This window comes from Lates calcarifer, linkage group LG9, assembly GCF_001640805.2.
Source record: "Lates calcarifer isolate ASB-BC8 linkage group LG9, TLL_Latcal_v3, whole genome shotgun sequence".
Classification (NCBI taxonomy): Eukaryota; Metazoa; Chordata; class Actinopteri; family Centropomidae; genus Lates; species Lates calcarifer.
Window position 1 is genome coordinate 2899474 of NC_066841.1, and position 24929 is coordinate 2924402.

General features: G+C 42.5%; 1 protein-coding gene across 1 annotated transcript in view; it reads right to left on the reverse strand.

The window, feature by feature from the left end:
- LOC108901123 (ephrin-A5b) overlaps window positions 1-10224 on the reverse strand; it is a 69998-nt gene extending 59774 nt beyond the window's left edge. Inside the window, exon 1 of the mRNA XM_018702519.2 lies at window positions 9275-10224. Within this exon, the coding sequence (XP_018558035.1) occupies window positions 9275-9399 (125 nt within the window). The 5' untranslated portion in view covers window positions 9400-10224. The remainder of the gene's footprint in view (window positions 1-9274) is intronic.
- Between the last annotated feature and the right edge of the window lie 14705 nt (window positions 10225-24929).

Below are 24929 nucleotides of genomic sequence, written 5' to 3' on the forward strand. Positions count from 1 at the left end.
TTATTTTTTCATGGAGTTTATACGAGACGAGTCAAGAAGAGAAAACAATTTGAAAACAGGACAAAAACTACACAATAATCTGACTTCTCTGAACCTAGAGAACCTTTATCCCCAGTTTCCCAAACTTTATAACTTCTCAAGTCTGGGTAGTGTTTGTGGTATCTTGGTTTGTGTGATAGTTTTAGGAAATATTGTCAAATAATTTCCCAGATTTTGAACTTATTTGCCCCCAATTTCAGCCTTTATTGATCTACCTGCACAGATATTTCTAAGAGATAAAAAGAGATAAATTTTAAGGAATGCGAAACTGTCCTGTCTGATGCTGTAACTGAGCCTTGAAACCAAAAGTTTCCTAAAAGAAGTGAAAAATTAGCAAGCGAAGGAAGACAACATCAACATTTTTTGAATAGAAACAAATTTTTTAAATTTCTAGAAATGAGTGTCAAACTAAAACAGGTCACTGCACTCGAGTAAAGAGAAAAGAATATGACACTGGAAAATATTAAAAATAAGCAGATCTGCTTTCAGGATAGTATTGTTACTTCTCCACCAGATTTTTTTCACGCTTTAGGAAACAGCTGACACACATGATCTCTTTCACAGACACGAATGACTTTTTTTTTTTTTTTTACAGTAGTTGAGTGTCAGATCAGAAACGTCAGAAACTGCTCGAGTGACATCCCAGGATTCGTAACCTACTTTTTTTATTCCCTGAAACAAAATGGAGTCTGGAATTTTTTGGAAAATGGCTGCCCCCGCGCTCCACGCTCCGCCACACACCACAGAGAAAAAGGCGAGTAGGAGGAGGAGGAGAAAGTCAGCCACGTCTATGGAAAGTGTACAGATCTTGGCAGTCTGAGATTTCAATTAATGACCCTGCAACTCAAGTTGCGCGATGATAAAATACCAAAAACAATTTAATCGCAGTCATTCATCACCAAAGCAGCACAGGCCAGGAAAGGATTTGAGTTAAAAAAAAAAAAGAAAAGGGAAGAAAAGAAAAGCCGACATGATGACGACCCCTCTATTAAAGTCATGGCGGTCCTGACCTGGATTTCTCCTGGTTGCGTGTGAAGGTTTGTCCAGGCTCTATCGTGAGATCACAAACAGCTTTTTTAATATTTCATGTGTCCCACAGCACCAAGTGTGCAGAAATCCAACAGGAGGAAACACTTTGAGTCTCCACGGACCAGAGAGCCACACGGAAAAGGTCCCGCAAAGTCACACCAAGTTCATGCAACAACAACACGGAGATAAATAACATTTGTCTTTTCAATATTTTCTCACCACGGGAGACTGAAAACGACTAAACAAGCTAGAACAACTTCTCTGTTGTGGTCTGAAAAACCATCATCAGATAAACCCCTCATACCAAAACTATTATACGAGACATTTGAACCCCAGAAACAAAAGCAATTAGACAGCAGCAGTGTCGCCCACAAAAAGCACATTTCACCTCATCAGAGATGTTTTTGCTTCGTCTTTGTGGCCTGAAAGAATAACTGGCGATCGTACGAGAAGCTCAGAGAAGCCTCATCGCCCCAGTGAATCACACACATGATTCACGAAACTGACTGGAAAAGTAATACGCTCACACATCAGCTTTGTCTAATTCCTTCCAAGATACACAAAAAGCTAAAAGTCAGCAGCCATTTAAAATCAGGAAATATGGCGCTGATGAGGAGGTACGCATACTTTTTTGTTTCGGGCCTCCCTCCAAAAGCCACAGTGACCCAAATATAGTTCCAGAAACATTTACTCGGAGGTTTGGCCCCCACTGTCAAAATGATCACATTTGCTTTTTATCAAGCGTATATTTCAAGCCAATTTACATTTCAGCTGTAATCATATATGATTCCAATCTACTGACGTGCCAGTTTTCTCATTAACCTCCATTTGTCTTAAACCAGAGGAGACAGCAGAGCTTTCCTCGTCAGGTAGTAAAACTACTGACATCGCAGCTAACAAGTCAAAGCGGCGGACGTTTAACTGACAGTTTTAAGTCGATATTAAGCTTTAATGATCACCCAGAGAGAGTTATTCACTGTCTGATCCTGAATCAGCTCATCCTTTACTTCAAAGAGCGGAGTATAAATGCACCTCTAACTTCTACACTGCAAAAAATCTCCACATTCTCAAGGCATTTTTTGGAAAAGAATCATTATTTCAACCTCTTTCCAACACAAATCAACTTATTTCAAGACTTTTCTAGTGAAGACAGACATCAATTAAGAGCAAATGTTGCACTGGATTCAAGAATAATGTTCCCTGATTGTAGAAAAAGTGTGAAACAAATTGATTTCTACTGGAATCGGTTTGAAACAACACTTCTGCACAAAAAAATAAAGGTCATTTGTGGTTCAATAATACACAAAACCATCCTCCTTAAATGGAGTTTTTTTGCAGTAGAGTCTGGAACAGAAAACATTTTCAAGTGTTCTCTGACAAACTTTGACTGTTTTCTTGGACTCTGGGTCTCGACAAACTAACTAAACTCATGTTTCACTGCTTTTATGGTGTTAAGGAGAACATAAAAATGCAGCCAGGACATCCAGGCAGCCACCCCGCTATCTTTGATACCGTGTGATGCCCTGCAAACAGCAGCAGCCATGCCCAGTCTGTTAGCAGCTTAGTGGCTCTTTAGGACCATTTTGGAAGCACTTTTCAGAAGCTTTACTGCAGTCATTAGGAGCTAAGGCTGATTAATGTGAATGGTCAGGCAGGGTCTGGCTTTCTGAGGGAAGAACAGAGAGGGGTGAAGGGTCCCACAGGAAGTGTTTTGTGTCTCCACACAAAGGGAGGGCTGACCTCTTAAGCCCCTTAGAGCCTCTTTGCTAATACCCTCACCGGTGCCTACAAAGACACAGGGGATGCCATTTCACCACTCACATTTAAACAGCGTACACAGAAGGAAAAAAAAAGTTAAAAAAGAAAGCTCCACCAAGATTAAAACAGCAGAAAAGTGAACCTCTGTGCACTGGAGTGAGACGGCGAGATTAGGGCCTGAAGAGTCCCCCCGCTAATCCATTGACTGTCGCGCATATCAAACAGAAGAAGCCAAACTCACACAGTATCTGATCTGAACAGTGTATCAGGTCATTTTAGCCACTGTTGAGTCATGAACATTTATAAATCTTGAAATTTGAGCAAGTTTTCTTGCTCAAGTAGAAAGTTCTTAAAACAATACGACTTGTATCAGCTGAAATTATGTTGCCAGGCAGATTATTTTTTTTAAAGATTTTAGTGTTGTAATCTGTTTTATTCTTGTTGCTTTCAAGAACCTGACACGGAGCACTAGAAAATTCTTTAAACAAGTTGATCAGTATTGAAAACAACTTGATGTTCTTGTGCTGCATGGGCAGATTTTTTTCATTTCTATGCTGGATTTTCTTAATGTGATTGGTTTTTCTTGATTCTAGAAAGGCAGTTTTCCTCCTTCTGTCTTAGAGATACTGACTCAAGTCTACAAAATTCTTGAAACAATATAACTTCTATTAAAAAAATAGGTTGAAGTTATCGTATTTTACTTTTGAGTGAAATTTTCTAGATAATCAATAATTCTTGGAACTGCTTCACTTATTGGAATCTAATTAAGTAAATTGTGCCACACTGACTTTTTGTTTTTTCACTTTTGTAGATCAAGAGTCATTTTAGGGATTCTCATGATAAAAAATTACCACATTCTGTCTTTTTCCAAGATACTGAGACTTGGTTCTAGAAAATTCTTGAAAAAAGTGGATTTGTATACTGTATGGTCAGACTTTGTCATTCGAAGGTTGAATTTTCTAAATCAAACTTAGTTTTTCTTGATTCTGGTGCAGTAATTTAACTTATTCAGTCTTATTATAACATACTGAGACTTATTTCTAGAAAATTCTTGAAAAAAGGTGATTTGTATTAGTAATTTGCTGAAAGGATTGTGCTGTATGGTTGATTCTAGTACAGCAATTTACCTTATTCTGCCTTCTTTTAAGATACTGACAATTACATCTAGAAAAATCTTGAAACAAGCTGCCTTCAGTTGAAATTTGGTCGTGTTAATGATTCTGAATTGGTTGATTTTCTTCTGTTATTCTGGGGAATCCAGACTTTTAGGGCTCACAAATTGACATTTTTTAAGGTGGAAATTCTTCTGAGAAAAGCACAACCAGCAAAATAAAGAAAAAATCCACCAATTTGCAACAGTTATTGTAACCACAGTGCATCTGCCGTGCCAGAGCCTGGGAGAGTTGTTGCCTGGAACCAATAAACCTGCCACACTTATTAGTAACCTCTCGTCTTGCTAGTTCCTGTCAATCACGCCCCGGCAGCCCGAGGACCTCGCCTTATTAGTCAGAGGGTGAAGGGAGGGGCTGGGGCAGCAGTCGTAGAGAGCATGAGGAATGACGGGCGTCCCCACAGGACGACCAGTCCGCCCTGTGCAGAAACCATGAGTATGGAAACTCGCACCTTAATTGACCTGAAGATTCAGGCTTTTAAGTGGATTCTGTGATGGCGGTAGGAAGCTGACATGATACGAGGAACCGAGTCTCGTATCTTAAGATGTGACACTCTTTCATTTTCATTTCACGTGCAGAGAGGCTGAAGTGCTGCGAGGAGAAGGCTTTAATGCTCCTGCACTCTAATAAAATGGAAGGTAAACCTCAGATAAGAGGCCTCTCATCCCCAGTTTATTGATAGTTTCCAAAGCCCCCTGAGCAGGAAATCACATCCACTCAGCTCTCTTTGATGCTTTTCGAGTCTGACACTTCCTCACGGTGGAAACACTGGTCCTGACCCCACCCAGGGACTCCGCGGCCTGGACACTGTTCCCCTGTCGTAGCCTCTGGCCCCTAATGTGGAAGTTTCTCTCAACCGCCCGCCCCCGCCGCCTTGACGGTGTTGTCCCTCCTGTTACAATCAGCCTGCTCCACCTCGGATAACATATGCACCCTGTCTCCCTGCACTGCTAAAAGCCGGCTATGGGCCGCTGAGTACGAGCTGAACAATAGCGGCCTTTCAGGCACGGTCTGCGCCGGGGCTGCAAGTCCTGAGACCCAGTCAATATTTGGACGTGGTCGCCTTTTTTTTGGTGTGCGTTTTTTATTTTAATCCAAGCGGAACCGAGCGGCAGGGAGCCGGGAAAAAGGCTGAGAGGGGAAAGCGAGGGTAAACACTGGGAACAATGCAAACGGGGTTGAAACTCACAATGCCGCTGGGAAACTATCACAACATCAGCTCGGCGCTAAAGTGAAAAATGAAGCATTGTTTCTTTAAGTGGAGATTAAAAAGAGAGCAGCGCAAGAAAAGCAAACAGCGGAGGTAATTCTGCACAAGTGTCTGAGGTGTTACCCCCAACTAAAAGTAATCAAGTAAACTTCTTTAAAGTCACACAAGAAAAGCATTGTTTGATTGTCACATGGGGAAATATGTTGCATCTGCCGGGGAAAGCTTTGGCCGGGGCATTATCAGGGATTAAAGCAAACCCCCGGGGTGACAGAGCTCTCCCTGGATGCTGGAATCCCCCTCTCCCCCAGCTGTCAGGTCGTTAGTCCCACCCAATGAGGTTCTTTGATGAGGAGGGGTATCAGTTTCCATGGCGTCTCAGACACAAACAGCTCGGGAGATTAGGGACGGAACTCGGCCCTGATTCTCCGCTGATCCCACCTATCAGCAACAAATAAACACCTTGGGCCACGGCAACGCCCGCATGCGGACCATATGGACCCGGGTGGGTCTTAATGAAGCAGCTAAATAGCCTGTGAGCAGGGAATTCACTAATAGCTCCTTGTCAGAGCAGCAGTAAATACCCCACTCGTACACTTTATTCCATCATTCGGTTACCGACACAGACGGCGAAGCTGACAAGGAACATCTGTGGCTCATTTTTCTTACATGAGCTTTTCCGCCACCAAACGCTTCAGCTTTTGTTTTCCAGCTTTTGATTTCTTGCCCTGCTGCCATTTTTTTTCTCTTACAAACCCTTACTGAATACAAGGTTTGTAAGTTGTAACTGTGACTTTAACACATCTGTTAATAATGTTTTACAGCTCAGACATACTTAATAAAGAGTTTAGTTTAGTCGTAACTAGCCGCTTTATCACTGACAGATCATTAATCAGCCTTTAAACCCTTTTATTAACAGTTAAAACTTTCTAATAAGTCACACTTTATAAGATTTACTAAGCTTTTATCAATTATTTACCAACCATTTGTTAATTTCTGACAGCTTCACATCTGATTCTTCTATCACAATATCTAAAAACACACTGAATCTGCAGCTAAATTAGCATTTTACTACACTATAAGTTTCTCTCTCAATATGTCTATTTATAAATGTTAGTGAGTCTTTAATAAAGGGTTATTCCACCACAGTAATCAGTGGAGTCTGCAGGGTTTTCAGTGGGTTTTGGTCTCAGCTCTTTCAGACTCTCCGTTCGCAGCCTGATAATCCAGACGTTGTTCTGACAAATGGCTTCTTCCTGATCGATTACTAAATGATTAATCTGACAAAAATAAAGCCATTAGTTACAACTCATAAACTTCCATGCTTTATTAGAAAGTGGAACCAAGTACTTAGGCCTGATAAAGCAGGGAATTGTTGTGCAGATTCTGCTCTCATGACTCTTATCTGACTAATATCTATCACAGCCGAAAGGAGTCAGACTCTGCTCCTCTCATATTTTTGTGAATTTCCTACATTTTTTTACGATTATATCCACACTGGGATTATCCCCACACTTTTCCGAACCCTGCATGTGCACGGCTTACCTACACCCACACACTAACAGCCCGAACAATGCTCGAGATTTCACCGCAGTCCTGTACGCCAAGTGATAAATAACAAAACAGCACAATTATCTGAAGCCTTTCTGGGGGGGTTGGCATATAAAACACAAGCTAGGAGTCATTACATCAATTGTGTCTCAGCAGTTCTTTCCTAACAAGGGCTTCCTGATACATTTAATTTCATTAAGTAGCTTATACGAGCGCAGCTACTCGCTGTCACTGTGGAAGCTTCTCAAACTCCAGGCGAGGCTTGAACCATCCTCGGGGCTGTAAATCCCTCCTCCGCTCGTCCTGCTCCGCTCTAGATGCTGAGACTGAAAGCGTATCAAACACACGAACCCACGTTTATCTAAATTACTAAAAGAAAAAAAAAAGTGCTTTTGAAACAATAGAAAAACATGAAAATGTCATCGCATTTCCATTTTTCACGATTCACTTCCCATTTCAATTCCAGATCTCCTGTAGGGGGATTCATGAATGGCTGAGTGTGGACTGCTGCTCTGGATGCCCCCCCCCCCAAACACACACACACACACACACACACACACACACACACACACACTTTGGTCAAATATACAGCAGAGGAGGGGGGAGGAAAGCTCATCTGGGAGTTTAGGACTGTACCGCAGCAGGTTCTCAGGACTCCAATACCGAGTATGGTTACATTAAACAGTGGGGATCCAGGAACCCATGAGCTTGTGTGGAGTACTGTGAGGTTCTGCCGGGGGTGGGGGGGGCCCAGGCTTTAAGCACGAACCCTCTCTTACGTTATAAAGCCCGGGTCAGGTTTAGATTAAAGTCATGAATGAGAAAAGGAGACAGTCATTTAGAGTTACTCATTTATTTAGCCCCCCAACTTCCATTCTGGCCGAGACAAAGCCCCAGGCGGGGTGCCGTGCCGGGGCCCGTCACCGGGGGCCCTGGCGGTGCTGCCCCGGTTTTGACCCTGACAACGGTCCCCTCTGCGCTGCTTAACCCCGCGACTCGCCTGGTTACTACCGAGTGTGTGACCTCAGCATGTGTGGATCTCTCACAAGACCGAGCGCCACGCTGAGCCTTGGCCGCTGCTGAAATACCCCTGTGTACCCCCTCTTATTGTCTGCCCCAGCGTGGGCCAAGGAGGGAGAGGCAGGGAGGACACTAGGGGAGGGAAGGGGGAAGAGAGGGGGGCATGGCAACCAAGATCCCAGACTTGGGAACTGGGAAGAGGCCAAGAAGAAGAAGAAGAAGAAGGAGGGAGGACAAAAACAACCTGCAGCCCTGTGAGGACAGAAAGCTGTTATCAGACTCAGATATCTGTCCGTTAGCAGAGCAGGAACTCCACCAGCCTTTCATGTCACCACCACATTTGCATTTGTATCATGCAACAACCCCTCTACCACCAACCTCTCTTCCCTCAGGGTCACATTATAATGACACACAGCAGCTCTTTGTTTGTGTGTTTTGACTCTTGAAGCCCAACAAACCAGTTTCTTCTTGTCCTTGAGCAAATGTTGATATGATTTGTTTTTCCTCTCTTTCCTTGACTCACGCCGAAACTGTAGCCAAGTAAGTAAAAGTACTGTGGCCCATATTATGAGACAGTGAGTCACCGAGGGAGGTGCCCTGACAACACTCAGGAGGAGAAATGTCACTTTTATTACGAACCTGGGCTCAAATCCAAAAAGTTTCTGGAGAAAAGTTGCGATAATTAGAACCAGGAAGCAGCCCAAAGTTTCTAACTGCGGGGTGTTCACTCAACACGACAACAAAAAATCCACTTTTTCAGCAATTAAATGCAAAGCAGCGTGTCACCGAGATGCACCGACACATAACAAGCGACATAAACCCGACATAACTCGGCATGAAATAGCTCCGCTGGATGAGTCTCCCATTTTTGGCACGGGGAACCGCTCCTGTCAATTCTAATCGATGGCAGCAGACTGGGAGCGACTCAGCATTATTGTAACCCAGCCGAGTACAGTTCCCCCCAACAACAGCAGCAGCAGCAGCTTTGCAGCAAAGCACACTTTAATTTTCATGGAGCAAATATTGAGCATTAATGCGTAATAGCGCGTAATGGTGCGTAATAGCGGGACAGCCTGTGTGTGTGTGTGTGTGTGTGTGAAAACGCCTGGTTGTTCCACTGTCATGTGTGATTTATGCTGCACAGATGATGCTGATATGGACGCTTATTAAACTGTGATCACGACAACAAATACAAAGCTGACAAACACACAATTTGTCAGCGTGGTGTGCGCCGGAGAGCAGTTTCTAACGGTGCTGATTCAAAGCAAATGATACAACATGATGTGCATCAAACAGGCTGCTGTCAAAGCAGGGTGGATTTTAAACTGGACATATTTAAAGCGCAGTTTTGTTTCGCTTCTGTAAGGCGCAAAACGCAGCTCTCTCACACACACACACACACACACACACACCACAAACTACAGCAAGAGTGCACCGTCAGCCGCGCAGCTCCGCCGCCTCCTCCGCTGATCCCCCTGCTCTGTGCCGGGTTACTTACTTGGGGTTAGTCCGGTTCCAGTAGACGGCGTAGCGGTCGGACACCACCTTGGACGCCGGGTCCTGGCCGTACACACACATCCCAATGATGAGGATGAGGAAGAGGATCATTTCCACCTGCGGCATATTCTCTCTGGAAGTCCACGACGAAGCCAAATCGATGTATTTTACAGTCCCACCTCCTGTGGTTCTCGGGGTTTTTGATGGACGTGGTGGTGAAATGAGAGTCCACTTATTCCCGCACAGATGTGGCTCCTTCCTCTGGGTGTTTTTGCGATAAAACTAAATCTTAAATTCTCTTCTTTTAAAGCAGCTGTTTCTCGCTCGTTTTACCAGTCAGCTCGTTTGCTCTGCTCGTCTCTCGCTTTAATAAAAACACTTCTTCTTAAACTGTAAAACAGACGCTGGAGATCCACAGTCATTCAGCCTGTAGCACGAACAAGCTCAACTCCGCTCCGCGCTGCGAACAGTTTCTCCAACTCGCGCTGAATTTCCCAGAGAGGAGGCAGCGCTGCACGCGCAGAGGAAATAATAATAAAATCAGAGGATAAATGTTCCACGATGCAGAGGTAAAACAGTCCTCGTGCTTGTTGCTCCTCTCCAGCCCGGGATCTCTCCTCCTGTTTCCCCCGTGGATCGACTCAAACCAGCGGCTTCAGCTCCGGCTGAGCCCGCAGCAGCTGCCCGAGCGCTCCTGCCCTGCCGAGCAACCAACAACAACAGCGACGGCGACAGCAACGCAGTAAATCAGAGCCTCTCTCCGCCGCGCGTAAACGCACACAGTCTCCGGGTCAGACGTCCCCTCCCGACGAGCGGCTGCGCCACATAACCGAGAGCGCACGAGAAGCGGTGTTATCAATGTGGAGGAACCAAACCAAGTCAGCAGCGCTGAGGCTCCTGCGGCCATGCTCTCCCGGACCAACCCCCCCACTCCTCCTCCTCCTCCTCCAACTCCTCCACCTCCCAATCCCTCTCTCTCTCTCTCTCTCTCTCTCTCTCTCTCTCTCCTCTCCTACTGTGCCAGCCGGGGCACACTGCAAAAAATGTTTCGCCTCAAAAACTGTTGAATCATCTCACGCTCGTTTTCTCCAAGACGCGTCGCCTTTTCACAAACGCCGGAGAACCACATCAGTCCGGCTGGAGAAGACCAGTAAAATCGCGCAGTGCTGTCTCCCCCCGCAGCAGCAGCAGCAGCAGCAGCAGCGCTGTTTGTTTATTATTGCGGATATTTCTTGCAGCGTACAGTTTCACGGTTTGCGCACAGTCTCATTGGCTTGGATTTTTGAATGACGGGCGTCTCGCTTACAAAAACAACATCCCTCCCTCCCATGGGGGGGTGTATGTGTGCCTCTCAGACCGGCACACAGATCCACATCATTTCATGAACACCGGTTAAAGCGTATTTACAGTTAATACTCAAAAATCTGTCCAAAGTTTCGCTTTCTCGTGTTTTGCTGCTCCGTAAAAGTTCAGCCGTTTTCATGCGTGTAAAGGGCTTTAACCGGCAAAACTGTCCTGAGACCAGTATGTATGACAAGTATCCACCTTGGCACAGTCCTCACTTGTTTTGGGGAAAACAATACTTTCAATCCCACGCTAACTGACTCAGGAACAGCGGCACATTTTACTGTCAACAGCTTTTACATTCTCGGGGTTTTTACTGGCAACACATTCATCTCACAGGCGTTATAAACTTAGTCTCCCGCAGGTTACAGGGCTGTAGATCTGCAGTGTGCTGTGCTGTGGGTTCATGACTCAGTGCGCCACATAGTGGTGGTCACGGGAATAGCAGCAGGAGGTGTGGATCAATTCTCTGGAATATAAAGTGTGTATGCTGCGTAAACATGGCCAGGTGGAGGGTGGAGGGTGTCCATCAGTGAGTCAGAGCAGAGACAGCTCAGCCTGGCAGGTGAACTAATCCTCCTCATCACAACAGTACCACTGAGGGAGCCGATCTGGGCTCAACAGGAGGATTGTAAACTTTACTGAGACACTGAGCAGCCTCCTCAAACTCGCAGCTCCTGTTCACAAACAACCTGATTTATTCCATCTGAACGTGGCTCAGGGTGAACTCCAGCTCGCCCCCCCCGGGTTCAGAGTTTCCCTCCGTCTGTTCGGCCCTTGATAGTCTTTCTTTAAAACTGTTGAGGTCCTTCAAAGTGCAGAAAAAATGAAATAGCTTTTATAAAAGCAGCAGTTAAAGGGCTGAGTAGGAATGCTTTCTCACACGATGAGGTTTTTTTTATTTTACCAGGACACATCTCTGGGTTAAGCACCTGCAAAATGAAGTGGAATAGAAAGGGCAGTGGGTTGATATCGCATCAAATGCTTTATAAATACATCACATCGAATGCTTTATAGCCTGCGACCGAGCAGCACAGTGGCGAAGAGGTCCACACTGCTGCTTCAGAGTGAGATAACTGCAGCTGGGTTGTGTCCAACGAGGACTTTTATGTTTAAGATTTTCACCTTATCTTAATCTGTGTGCAGCTGTAGCTGATTTCACCTGTCTTTATCATACTTTGAATCATTGTTAAAATAAAAAAAAAGGACTGATAGAGTTTAATAGATTCGCAAATGTGTGAAAAACCTTGTGAAAAAGTGTGTGTGCACAATAAAAAGATGAAAGCAGAGGAGTGTTTTATAAAGCAGGATCAGAAAAGCAGAGTTTATTGTGAAAACATTCACAAATGGAGCAAACCGTTTTATTAACCCAGGGTTAGAGCTGATGAGATCAGGGTTCGTCAAGTCTGGTTTAAGTCACGAGTTTGAAAACACATAACATTAAGAGTAAATGGGACAAAAAGCTTTCACTTATGTAAAGGATCTGAACACTTCTTCTATCTCTGAAAGTCACACAATAACACAAACTAACTGGTCGAAGCAGCAGTGTTCCAGCAGGTGACATGTTCTGTTTGCTAAAATGACTGTTGATGTTTGTGGTTAAACTAAAAGGATTTTACTCTTTAATAAAAAGCTCTGTCTCTGTAGGAATCCTTAACAACACTTAACAATCTGAGTCTGTCAGTGGTAAAAACAAGCACTTGGAGATCAGTTCGTTGTCGTATTTGTTTGGTGAATTTATTCCTGGCACGGCAGGAAGAGGTGTAAAGTACTTCCCCTTTCCGTTCGGTCTGAGCATGAGGTAAAGTTGTGGTTAGGAAAGTACAGAAGAACTGGTTTTGTCTGGTTTAGACGGTGCATCTGCACGGTCTATGGACTTCAGATCGGAGCACAGGTAATCACAGCTGCAGATTTAACTGGTGTATTTAGGTGAGGTTCCACTTCGTCACATCCAAATTCTACATTTAGTTTTACTACTGGGCCTGAAATAAAAGCATGCCGTGCCAAACCAGACCAGTTCTTATTCCCTTTTCGTATCTTTGACCTTATTTTACTCTGTAGTGGTGTAATGATAACCCCAGAAACCTTACAAGTCCTAAAACCTGGACGTAAGTTAGCATTTTAGCGCTCCTGGTTCCCTCATCCAAGTGTTGGGTTTTTGGGTTTTAGATGGTTTTAACACAAACTCAAGATACTTTCATGTTTTATTTTGCAACAAAAAACCTGTCAGAAAATATCACCTCCCTCTCTGTGCCTTTAACTTGTCCATACCATCTTAAAAAAGACGTAAATCACTAGCGAGCGCCTCGACAGCATCGCACTCCTCCTCTTTTGGTTTTTTTGTTACAGTAAATCCACCTCACACTGTGTCTGTTTGGGTGTCGTGCGCCTTGTAAATGCATTTATGTGTATATACAACCCTGCAGCCTGCAAGTGTTTTGCGTGCATGTGCGTGTGTGTGTGTGTGTGTGTGTGCACGTCAAGCTGATCATCCACCTCGCCCGGGCAGACTAATCCATGGGCTATAATCACCTCATCTCACCAGCTAAAGTGCCTGTCCTACTTCATTTATGCCTGATATACGTCTGTGTCCCCCAAGACAATAGAGTCATTATAAATTAGGGTCAGTGGGGCTGCCAGCCCAACACACAGCAGTGCATTTTAATGTTTCTCATGGCCTTATGAGCCCTCCATCGCACACCAACACACATGGAGGAATAACCGCTCTATATGGAGTGGATGTATATCACACTCGAGCACAGAGGGCAGATTCTTTCCTGTTTTTTTTTCCTCTTAACAAAGCAGCACTATTAAAGTAGCACAGAGTGTTATGTTGTGACACAGGCATTACAACCCCTCAGTCCTCCTCCATTAAACACAATATAATGACGCTCGACTCTGCAGAGAAAAATCCATTTCAATAGTCCTGTTTTCTGCTGAAGAACAAAGCAAGTTGTTTGTTTTTCTGCTGTAACCACTTGATTTCACTAAAGATCTTTTAGTCCTACGTGCACTAAAGACTGAATACTAATCTGCAGGTTCAGGTGGGGATCACATTGTTTAAACAGAAAGTCAAAGAAACTAAATATAAGAATATTTCTCAAATACACCATACTTGAGTACTTTTTCTAAATCTGGATTTGTTTTCCAGTAAATTATTATCAGTGCTAAATATTTTCTCTTCTACTACTGATAATAATAATAACAATAATGATGTTTATTATCGGAGTATCAGAGTTTGGACCTGCACACTCCTCAGGTGGTGTTGTGTATGTTTTTCTTTTCTTTCTTTCATTTTTTTTTCTCTTTTCTTAGTCCCAGTGATTGGTTGTTGTTGTTGTACTATGTATAGATGCAGTGTATAAGGGCTTGCTGTCTCTTGTTATGTGAAATAACCAGCCTGAAATGCAGCTGTTACAGAATGTGGAGGCTGATTTTTGTTTTTGTCGTTTCGAAATTCTGTGTTAACGTCAGATTTGTAGTTTATTCTTTGACTTTTTAGTCAGAATATTTGTATTAATTTTACAACTTAACTGACAAAGTTTTCTGATGTTGGCGTCTATATTTATATATTTATGCACGTAGAGGGACGGGGTTTCAGATGAAGCATACTGACACCTTTAATCACACAATGTGATGACAGACGACAGCATATCTCACACCCTCACTTAAAAAAAGACATTTAATTTGCAACTTTACATGTATTTGTTTCTGTTTGAGGCACCAGGTGAAGCAAGAGAAAGGTTATTGACCTGATTAAACTAGTGTTTTTGTAGTCCTAAACCATGTCACATGAACATCACCCGAGTCCCTGGAGTTAAAGTCCTGCACTTCTTCACCCCTCAGGGGAACATTTTTTTTCCACAGGGAACATTGTCTACAAAATTCTCATGGCTGATATCACCACTTGTTTTGAAGTTGCAAACACCTCCTGAGTAAAGTAATGTGTTGATTCGTTATCACATTTCTGGGGAAAAAAAAAAAGTGAACTGTATTCACATGTTTTACATTAGCATATTTTAGGAAACAGCCATGACGAGCATTTTTGTACCTACATCAACCACGGATTATTTAACGATAAATGGTGAATAAACATTTATGTCGTTGTTTTTGGTGCAGTCAGCTTCTTTCAGATGCAGTTTCTGTGCTGATATTTCAATTTTTTCATTTAAAGCCCTATGAAAGCTTGCTCTGCTTCTTCTCTCTTGTTTCAAAGCCCCACTGTGTGTTCTGGTAACCTGCCCGAACTGCAGATTAATGCCTCGATGGTGGTTATGGTCACTTAACATTCTACAAGCCCTGCTCTGCAAGTTTTCAAAAGGTTTCAGAAAGAAAAAAAAAGTCAGGTCATGCACTGTTATTGGAATAAATTGTGCATTAGATACAGCCTGATGAGTCATGTACTTCCCTTTCCGTCCATCTCTTCTACTCTCACTGTCCATTTGACTTCGTTTTACTTCCTCCCCCTTCCTTCATTCCCTCACTTGTAATGCTATCACCATCCCCTCACGGAAAAGTAAATGTTTATCTCTCCCCCGAGGGAGCGGTTTATTCCTCCGTCTCTCTTTCTTTCCTCACCACCCTTGTCTAAAACTCCAGCGTGAACTTTCCCAGCTGGCCTCGCATACTGGCTTCACACAGGACGTAGGTGGTGAGGCTAGAAGAAGAAGAATAGCCCCCCCCCCAAAATAAAAGATTTGACCGTGGTGAAAAATATACAAATTAAAGTGAAATAGGAGTTGAGAGCGAGGAAGATGCTCGATGACAAGCCAGCTCGGACCCAGAAAGACGTGGGAGGTCCGAGTTATTCCTGTTGAATCTGCACTTGTGTGGCACCTGGTTGAACTCTCTTTGTATACATGACCCCTGCAAACACAAATACACAAGCTCACACTTGCACACAAAGGTCTGAGAGCTCTCTCTCACACACACACATAGGCTTCATGTGTTTTTCTGGTGGAAAAAAAAAACCTCCATCCATGTTTTCACAGTGATGTTTCCCTGCATGTAGGTAAGTAATGTCTGTGACCCATGGAGCCTGCCCTGCTTAAAGTCATTCAAACTGAGGGCTGCTGACACTGGAATGCTAGCTATGTTGGTGGGGGGAGGTTCTCACCAGATTTGTACATTTATACCAGTGGCGTGCACAGAGGGTGGTGGCGAGATGAAGTGCCCCCTTTTTTTGTAGCCTTTATACTCCATAGCATACGTCTTTGTCCTAATGGGACAGTTTCATGCTTCATTTTTTCTCTGTTGTCACAGCAGAGGCTCTTTTATTTGGTTCAAGCCATCCATCCTGTTGAACAAAGTAGCCCTGTGATCAATTTAAGTGCCTTGACATGCACCAATGGCTGGCCCAAGTGTCTTTCTAGTTAGCTAAAAGTCAATCTAAATGCTCCAAGTCCAAGTCAATCAAGTTGCCCTTCTGGTTAACCAAAATACCCCAACCAAAGCTGACCCAAGGTAATTAAAGTGCCGTAATGGTCAGCTCCAATCTCCCCCATGGCTGACTAACATCCCTCAAGTGCTAGTTGATTAAATTGCCCAAGTGGTCAATTGGAGTGTCTGGTTGTGCCCTTGTGCCAACCTACATGCCCCTGTGGTGGACCTAAGTGTCCTTCTGGTTGACCAACAGGCCCCTCTGGTCAATCGATTTTTGGGTTGACCAAAGTGCCTCTAAGAGTTCTTCTTGTTGGCACCAGTTCCCCTCTTGTGAAATAACATGCCTGGTCAACCAAGGTGCACCACCAACTGTACCAAGTCCTTCTAGTCAGTCCAAGTGCCTCTTTTGTAGACCAAAGTGCCCCAGCTGCCCATTTGGTGGAGCAAAGTGTCGTTCTAGTCCACGCAGGTGCCATGCTGGTCAACCACCATGCCCCAAAGTTGCCCGCTGGGTGAATAATACCCCTCTGTTGTCAACCTCTAGTTGATTAAAGTGCCCCTCTACCCTTCTAGTGCCCTCAAATGACCTTCTGGTCAACCAAGCTGCCCTTCCAATGATCCCAAGCTGATTCATAGAGGGCTGACCCAGGATCAGAGCTCTACAGCCCCCTCCACCCCCAGTGAAAAGCCAGGAAAAGACACAGCTGTGGGTGACCGCCCCAAAGACTAAATGAGAGGGTGTCAGTCGAATCAAAGCCAAATCCGCCTCAGGGAGTCGCACGCTGTGGAGCTGAAGGTCCAGAGCTCATCTGCTCATTGATCGGCCCTTATTGTCCTTTCAATCAATCCACTCACTCCCATTCTCATAACACAATTTCATCAGCCTGAAATTAGCTTATTTCTAAAACCACGGGAGTCGAGATTAGATTTGCGCAGAGAGGAATAAAGACAGAATGTAATATTGCTGGAGAGATTTACATACACTGAGTCTGTATTTTGTCCCGGTGCCCAGGTCTTAGCCCCTCTTGAAAAGCAGGAAAACATCCTGTACATTATGTGGTACCTGTAAACAAAAGCAGAAATCAGCCCAAGTGGCTCTTTGTGTTAATCTCTTATCAAAGTGATTAATCATACATGCAGCGCTCACGCCTTTTTAGTTCGTCGGAATGAAGAGGTCTGGAAATGAGCTTTTATTCATTAGCCTTTGATCTGAGGCATTTTAAGCTGAAGTGGGTACTTGATCACCAACAGGACATCCGGCAGCCGTGAATTGGGACTGGTGCGGTGAAATCGCTCCGAGCACTGGTAAAATTGATCTGAAACCAATGATTGAAAGGGACTCATCAGCTCATGTCTTTCCGTGGGGTGGATAACAGAGAGGATCATGGGTTGGCAGGTCAAGATTTCGACCTGAAATAGTCCAGGGTAGGAGGGGAATACACTGTCTGGCTCTGTTTCCAACAGATATCTGAGCCAACCCCCATTTTGTGTGAAAATAAAACACACACACTTTTCAATAAAGCTGGTGGCCTTTACCACAGGTTTGAAAACAAATGACTTGTGCAGGCGGTCAGCTTGAGGAAGAGCCCCCACTCCCCCCAAAAAAAACCCTCAACAACACAAATGAAACTGCTGAGTTATGGTGTGTTGATGTAAGTATATGATACTTTTAATAAAATGTAAATGACATCAGATTGAAATATAAGCAGGCCACCCAGTGGGAGACCAACTGTTCTTCTCCGCAAGCATCTTCTCCTAGCATTTATTTTATCAATCCATCTCATTATTTCTCTCTAAATTAACCATTTTGTCAATAAAATAAAATAAAAAATACCAGTTATGTTTGTTTTCCAGCTCAAGTTGACATATTCAAACTGCTTGTTTGCTTTAACAGTCCAAAACCCCTAGGTAAGAAAGACAACAAATATTTACATAACGTAATCGTAATTCCTAGTATATTTCTAAATTAAATGCAGCCTAAACGGAATGATACCTTTCATATAAATGTCGATAGATTCGAGCTTCAAAGTGGGAAGCAGCTCAATAGTGAGACATGTCAAAACATATTTTAAAATTATATTGTGAACCAACAATTTAGGTTGAAGTAGATTGCAGACTGGATTTCTTGTATGTTTTATTCATTGACTCTTAGAAAACACCTACTTTGCATAGAAATTTACACTTTGAAATATACTGAACAACCCTGTTCACCAGTCTAACTCTAATGAAGAGGAATCTTGAAATGCTTAATGCTACAGATATTTTAGATGATTGGTGGAGGGTGTTTTGTGTTTCTGATGCCGACCACAGTACGATGTAGCCAACTGTAGCTTTGTAAAACGCAGCGGTAAATGCAAATGGCTGCAGTCAACATTGAGGAAAACGTGGAAGTCAGTCAGCGGCAAAATGAGCCCAAGAGATACTCAAATTCAGACTGAAATGCTCTGGTATTTCAGAAACAATTAACTTTAGCTACTTGGAAAAGGTTGTGCAATGATTTAATGGCTTCCTGAAATCAAACCGAGTGACCGCTTGGTGTTGTGTTGTCAGTTAAGGTTGGACGGTGGTGGCTTTATAGTTGCAACATCACAAAGTTACAGGACTCGTGACTCGTGGCGTTTCTCTGTTTTTATACTTTCACAGAATTCATATAGAACAAAGACCTGATTTATAAGCAAGAAAAACTTGGAAACCAAATTTTCTATAAAACAAGGCCTTAAAGGACCAGTGTGTGAGATTTAGTGACATCTAGTGACGAGAACGCAGATTGCAACCAACTGAATACGCATCCCCCCTCACCCCTCCATTTCCAAACATGTCAAAGAATTTACAGTGGCCGTCAGGTGACAAAATGGTGTCAACTACCACATCAACTAGTCTGTCAAATGTAGAGGTTTATTTATATAGTTAGATATTGTATTAATTGTTAGTCTGAAAAACTGCATTGTCTTCCTCATCTTCCGTATACACGCTGTGGTGTCAACGTAAAAATGCCAAAAGCATTTGGTTTGTCCATTCTGGGCTACTGTAGAAACATGGCAGACTCCGTGGAAGAGAATCTTAATGGCTCATTTTAAACGAACAAAAACACAATGATTATTAGTTTAAGGTGATTATACACTAATAAAAACACTCTTATGTATATTATATTCCATTTCTGCCAGTAGATGCCTGTAAATTTCACACACTGGTCCTTTGAATGGTTCCAAAATGTGGTGGAAAACCCTCCCAGAAGGAGAGTGGAGGTTGTTACAGCATCCTGTGGTTTTGAAACACTCCCGTTAATGTCTGAATACTTTCTGCCCTCGAGTAGTGATGACTGTTTCACCCACAGTAAGGAGTGTCAAGAGCAGGGAGAGTCTCAGAAGCTGATACCGGAGCTGCACAATCACATCACAATCTACTTAATGATATCAGGAGCCTGGTCTCAGATATCACCATAAATGCTGAAAGCTCGCATCAAAAAGAAGCTGAGCAATTAGGATTCAGCTGATCCCTAACATCATGTACACACCCTGCGTGCTGCCTTATGTAGTTCATACTCAACACACAGCTGACTTAACCCTAATACGAGCCGTCAGCCGTCATTTGTGTATCTGTGGCTTTCTGAGTTTGGCTCAGCACCAAGAATTCCTGCTCAAAATCCATCACGAAACTGTCAAACAGCCAACGGGAATCAGCTGCCAGGTGTAGCGACGGTGGCATTTCAGCGATGTCGGCGGGACATGTGGTAACACTGGTGCGTGGGCGACACGGCTGACGTCACAGCGAAAGATCACCTGAAAGCAGTCGGTGTCTGCCTGGCATTTCTCCGCTCTGTGGGAAAATTAATTGATTTGCAGCAGGTGGCGTGGTGAGACGCAGCTGTAATGGATGGATGATGGGTGGATTATTTGTCATCTTGTCCTTAACTTTCAGCTCATGTTATCTCCTGGACGACACTCGTTTTAATTTTGTGCTTTCTCCAGTGGAAGTTGTCTCTTCTCCGGACCAAACTTTAGATAAAACTGCATATTTAAACATCCCCTCAATGAGCTAAAAATCTAAAATATCACTGCTTCATGTTGGGGCGCGCAAGCATAACTTGTAGATGTTATTACACCGCAGCAACTTCACAACTCTCTGCTCCTCCTAATTAGCAGACAGCCTGCGGAGAAGTGTGGGGCTGAGGTGACTCTGCATTGGCTGTGGCTGGTAATGATGGATCACAGGCGCCTGTGCCAGCCCAGCAGAGCGGCACAGCCGGGACTCGGGTGGAGAGAGAGCTGCAAAATATCTGCATATTAGCTACTGATTCTAGCTCGTAGAGAGTCAAGGAACCTCTCTTTTACTTTTTAAAGAGAAACAATACAAAATATTATTGTTTCCAGTGCAGATAATTCTGATTTAAAAACTGCCTTACATGTTGCAGGACATGCTGTAGGTTTCCTTTGTTTTTAGCGATTAATTATCAATATGTGTTAATATGTAAAAAGTTTTTTAAATGTCCCACGCAGTCAGAGTAACAAACAGGCCTCATAGACCATCCAGTAACTGGAGATTGATCTTCAATCTGGAGGGTTAGAACTTCCTGCCTCATTTGTGGACCTGTTTTAATCAACGCATCAGGTTATAAAATTGATTGGTCCTCAATCAATCAATGAAACTTTATTTGTATAACACCTTTCAGGTTAGTGCATCACAGTCGACTGATAAGCCGATAATAAATCAGAACAAATTACAGAAGACAAAACGAATACAATGCTGAACAATGAAAAAAGTATATTAGAAATATAAAACTATAAAAGCAAGTCCTAAAAGTTGGTTAAGATAAACAATAGTAAATCAATAAGCAGATAAATAGAATATAATAAAAATGAAAAAACAAATACAATTTTAAAAAGTTAAATGGATAACGTAAAATGTTATGTTTTCCGGTTGTTTGTCCGTCCCTTTCTCGTGAACGGGATACCTCTGTAAATATTCACTCACACTCAAAGATGAACTGATTAGATCTTGGTGATCAAAGGTCAGAGGTCAAGTTCACTGTGACCTCACAAAACACTTAGTTTTTGACCTCTGAAATGTGATATCTCATCAATGCCTCGAGGGAATTTCTTCAAATTTTGCACAAACGTTCACTTGGACTCAAAGATGAACTGATTAGATTTTGATTGACCAGGGTCAAAGGTCATTGTGACAGCAACTCAAGAATTCACAAGTTCATTAACTGCAACTGGACTGGTTGACAGAGGCTTACAACCACAAGGAAGTAATTGTAGTTACATTACATAAGCAGGCTGTCACCAAAGGGCCCCTACAGCCAAGGGCCTCAGAAAAGAGATGTATACACTGAAATACAGAAAGTTATAAATATTTCATCCCATTCAGACAAAAGCAGACGATTCCAGCTCACCGCTGTGGCAGTTTGATGGCGGAGCGTCTTGTAACAGTTTTAACACAACAAAAATGAAACATGTTTATCTGAGTGAGGCAGAGAACAGATATAAGAAGGAGGAAATCAAGAAGCAAATTGCTAAACTCCCAAAGGAAATGTGTTTTGAGTCTCTACAGTCGACTATAAACAGCTGCCTGTGAAAAGATGTAATTCAGATAGGTGTGACTGTGAAAACAAATAAGCTCAGAGAAGAGGGACAATAGAAGGTAAGGAAGCTCAAGTAACTGATGTGTTTTCATCAAGGCTTCAAAACACGATTTACCTGCTTGAAATTCTCGTTCACAATCACCTGGATTACTCTGATACTGAACATGATTTCTAAACAGATTCATGGACGTCCATGCTTGATGGACAGAACGAATTTCACTGATTGTAGCTTGGTGATGTCTGTGTGTTTGGATTTGCCAAAATTATGAGTCTGAGAGGAAACAGTTGGACGTTTGTGGTGAGTTGTGTCAATTGGGGGAATGAACATTGATGCATAAATTCAAATGTTTTTGTATCTGTTCAAGGGATTTTATCTAGTGTATTTATATTCAACCCAGTCTTACAGTTTGGTGAATAGTCACGGACAGGAATTGTACTTTTTTTTTTCGTGATTGTAAAATATCGACTTGTAGTGACTGCTACTTATAAAAGGTTATGTTTAGGTGCTGATCTTGATCTTTCACCAACCATAACCAAAGTGTTTTTGTTGCCTAAACAGAGGCAGGAATCTGGATGCAAACCTTGGCCTCTGGGGTGAAGGTTGCGCCGAATTTCACAAAAAAAAGACGAGCAACGAACGGTGATAGCTAAATGGGCTGATTAACATTGCAGAGGACAGGGTCTGCTTGAAATATTTTGCATCATATTTGCATTAGCAAGCATATTTGTCCACTCCTGTGTTGATAAGAGTATTAAAGACTTATTAAAAACTGTGCAATTAATCGTGAGTTAACTATAGACAATTGTGCGATTAATTGCAATTAAATATTTTAATCGATTGACAACCCTAAAAACATCCGTGATAATATTCCTAATAGATGATTCTCGACGCTCCCCCTTGATGTCTAGATGCCAAAGTCCAAGCACTCCTTTATTTATCTCCCTGTGTTTTCAGAGCACTTCACAAAGCAAAACAAAGATTTTATTTTCACCTATTGCTCAACAAAGGTTGTGCAAACTGGAGGAGTGATGAGTGGAAGCCCCTGGCAGCAAATCACAGGGGTTTTTTTTTACCGGCTTTTGCTCAAGGACACTTCAACAGTGAGTGACACATTGATTGCTGTAAAGATGAAAAGTGTGATTTCCACAGTCACAGGACGCCCCTGGTAGCTATATCAGATCACCCCGTCGTCACAAACTGGGACACCTTGGGCCTCATTCATGGTCTTTTATTTTCCTCTGCTTAGAGACTCATCTCTCACCCAGTCTCTCCTTGAAGGCAGATTTAGCCTCCAAAGGTGATGTATTTGTTTAGTTAATCTCCTTTACAATCCTGAAAGCCTCTTGCTGGTGAATTGTCAGCGAGGATTATTGGGTAAATCTGTGAGGGGCTGCTTGGAGTGAAAGCAGGGGTCACATTTTTTTTGAGGAGGAGGTGGTCTCTTCACTGCAACATTGGCAATTTAATGCTTTCACGCTTAAACTCGGACGATTACAATCAAGGGTTTAAGATGTTTTCACCACCTGTAGGCTTCAGAGAACAAACGTCTTTCAATAAAAACATGAAAAAATAACAATTTTTCCTATAATTAGAGAATTCAGCTCTTTGACATTGACGTTTACCTGACTCCACAAAGTGAGTAAATTCCTGTCAGTCCCTGGTTTGTATCACACAATAGATGCAGCTGAAGTGATTCATACGTGGTTGAATGGGAGCAGCGGTGATATCTCAAGGTAATCAGCGTTTTCACCGACTGAGGCGCCTGGTTATTGTAACCCTGTCATGACACAAACAAAAGATTCTCATAATGGGGCTGAACTCGACTCAGAACTCAGAGCTCAGCCCCGTCCCACCCGTTCACAAAGTGTGAAAACATCAGTGCAGCAACTATTTGTGGCTCTCCTACGGAGCGACAAGGTCAAGGCACGACCCACTGGTGATGATGATAATTAAAGAGATGGAATTAGCCTCTATTGTCACCTTTGTGGAAACAAAAGAACAAATCAGTCGTTTTCCCTGGTTCCTCCAGCTGCGATTCTGTCTTTACGTATGAGGGGTGGTAGCATTTTATCTGTCAGTAGACTCAGCTGTGTCTCCATTTTACCTATTTTAACAGTAAAGAAGTTGTATAAAGGTTGCATCATTCTTCATTTTTTTAATTGAAATTTCATCAAATGTTCAAGCAACTAAAGTACAGGACTCCCATCCATCTCACAGGTTAGTCAGTCCTTTATCAAAACACTGTCAGTCCGATCATGTATAGAAGTATTTATAGATTAATTACATTAGTGTCTATGTTGAATAAACAGAAAAAGTCAATAATTATATAAACAAATTGTGTAAAATACAAATACAATTTCTGAAATAGTTGATAATTATAAATTGAAAAGTTATGAAATAAAATAAATTGTGAAAACGCACCTAGAACCCAGGGTGACGTCTTCGTACGTCTTGTTTTGTGACCAACATGCCAAAACCCAAAATATTCAATTTACAAAAACATTAAATCGAAAAAAAAAGAAAAAAAAAGAAAATCCTCATATAGTAAACTGACATAGGATTGGGCAATATGGCCAAACATTCTATCACAATAAAAATCTTCGTACCAGTCGATAATGTCAGTTATCACGATAAATGTTGAATCGTTATTTCTTTCAAGTTTAAAAGCTGATTTTTGCTCCTGAGTTTCTACACATACATACTTCCTGCGATGTAATTGGTGGTTCATGATTAATTTCTGTGAATGCTAATGCAATGTTAGCATGGAAATTGATTATATTTGTCCATCATTTATTGTATTTCTACCAAGGAAAACTAGAACACGACCTTGTTAATTTTCATTTTATTGTCCTGCCCTGAACTGACACTGTCTCATGACTTAGCATTAGTGTAGACACTGGGTCAAAGTTGAACTAATTGGGTCAATACAGCACCGACACACTGCTGAGTTAACTTTAGCAATAGAAAATCATCCAAGACAAGTTGTTTAGACCCAGTGTTAGTGTTAATTTTAGAATATACTGCTAAAATATGGTACTTTTACACGCTATTATGATTTACAGTAGGTTTTTCTAAACTTATGCATCATTATTTGTCACTAATTGTTAATTAAATGTGTCCCCAGTGGCATATGTACGTCTACTTATGACCTTTTCGGTGAGGACATTGTATTGTAGTGGAAACTTGAACAATCAAAGCATCAGTCACTTGTTCAAACACTTAAAATAACCTGTGGTTGTATTTTCCTGACAAATAATGACCACGAACCATGACAATCATATTTCCCCAAGTCGCCTAAACTCATCCAAACCTTGATGGCTGTTCAGAAAATGGTGCAGTCACACT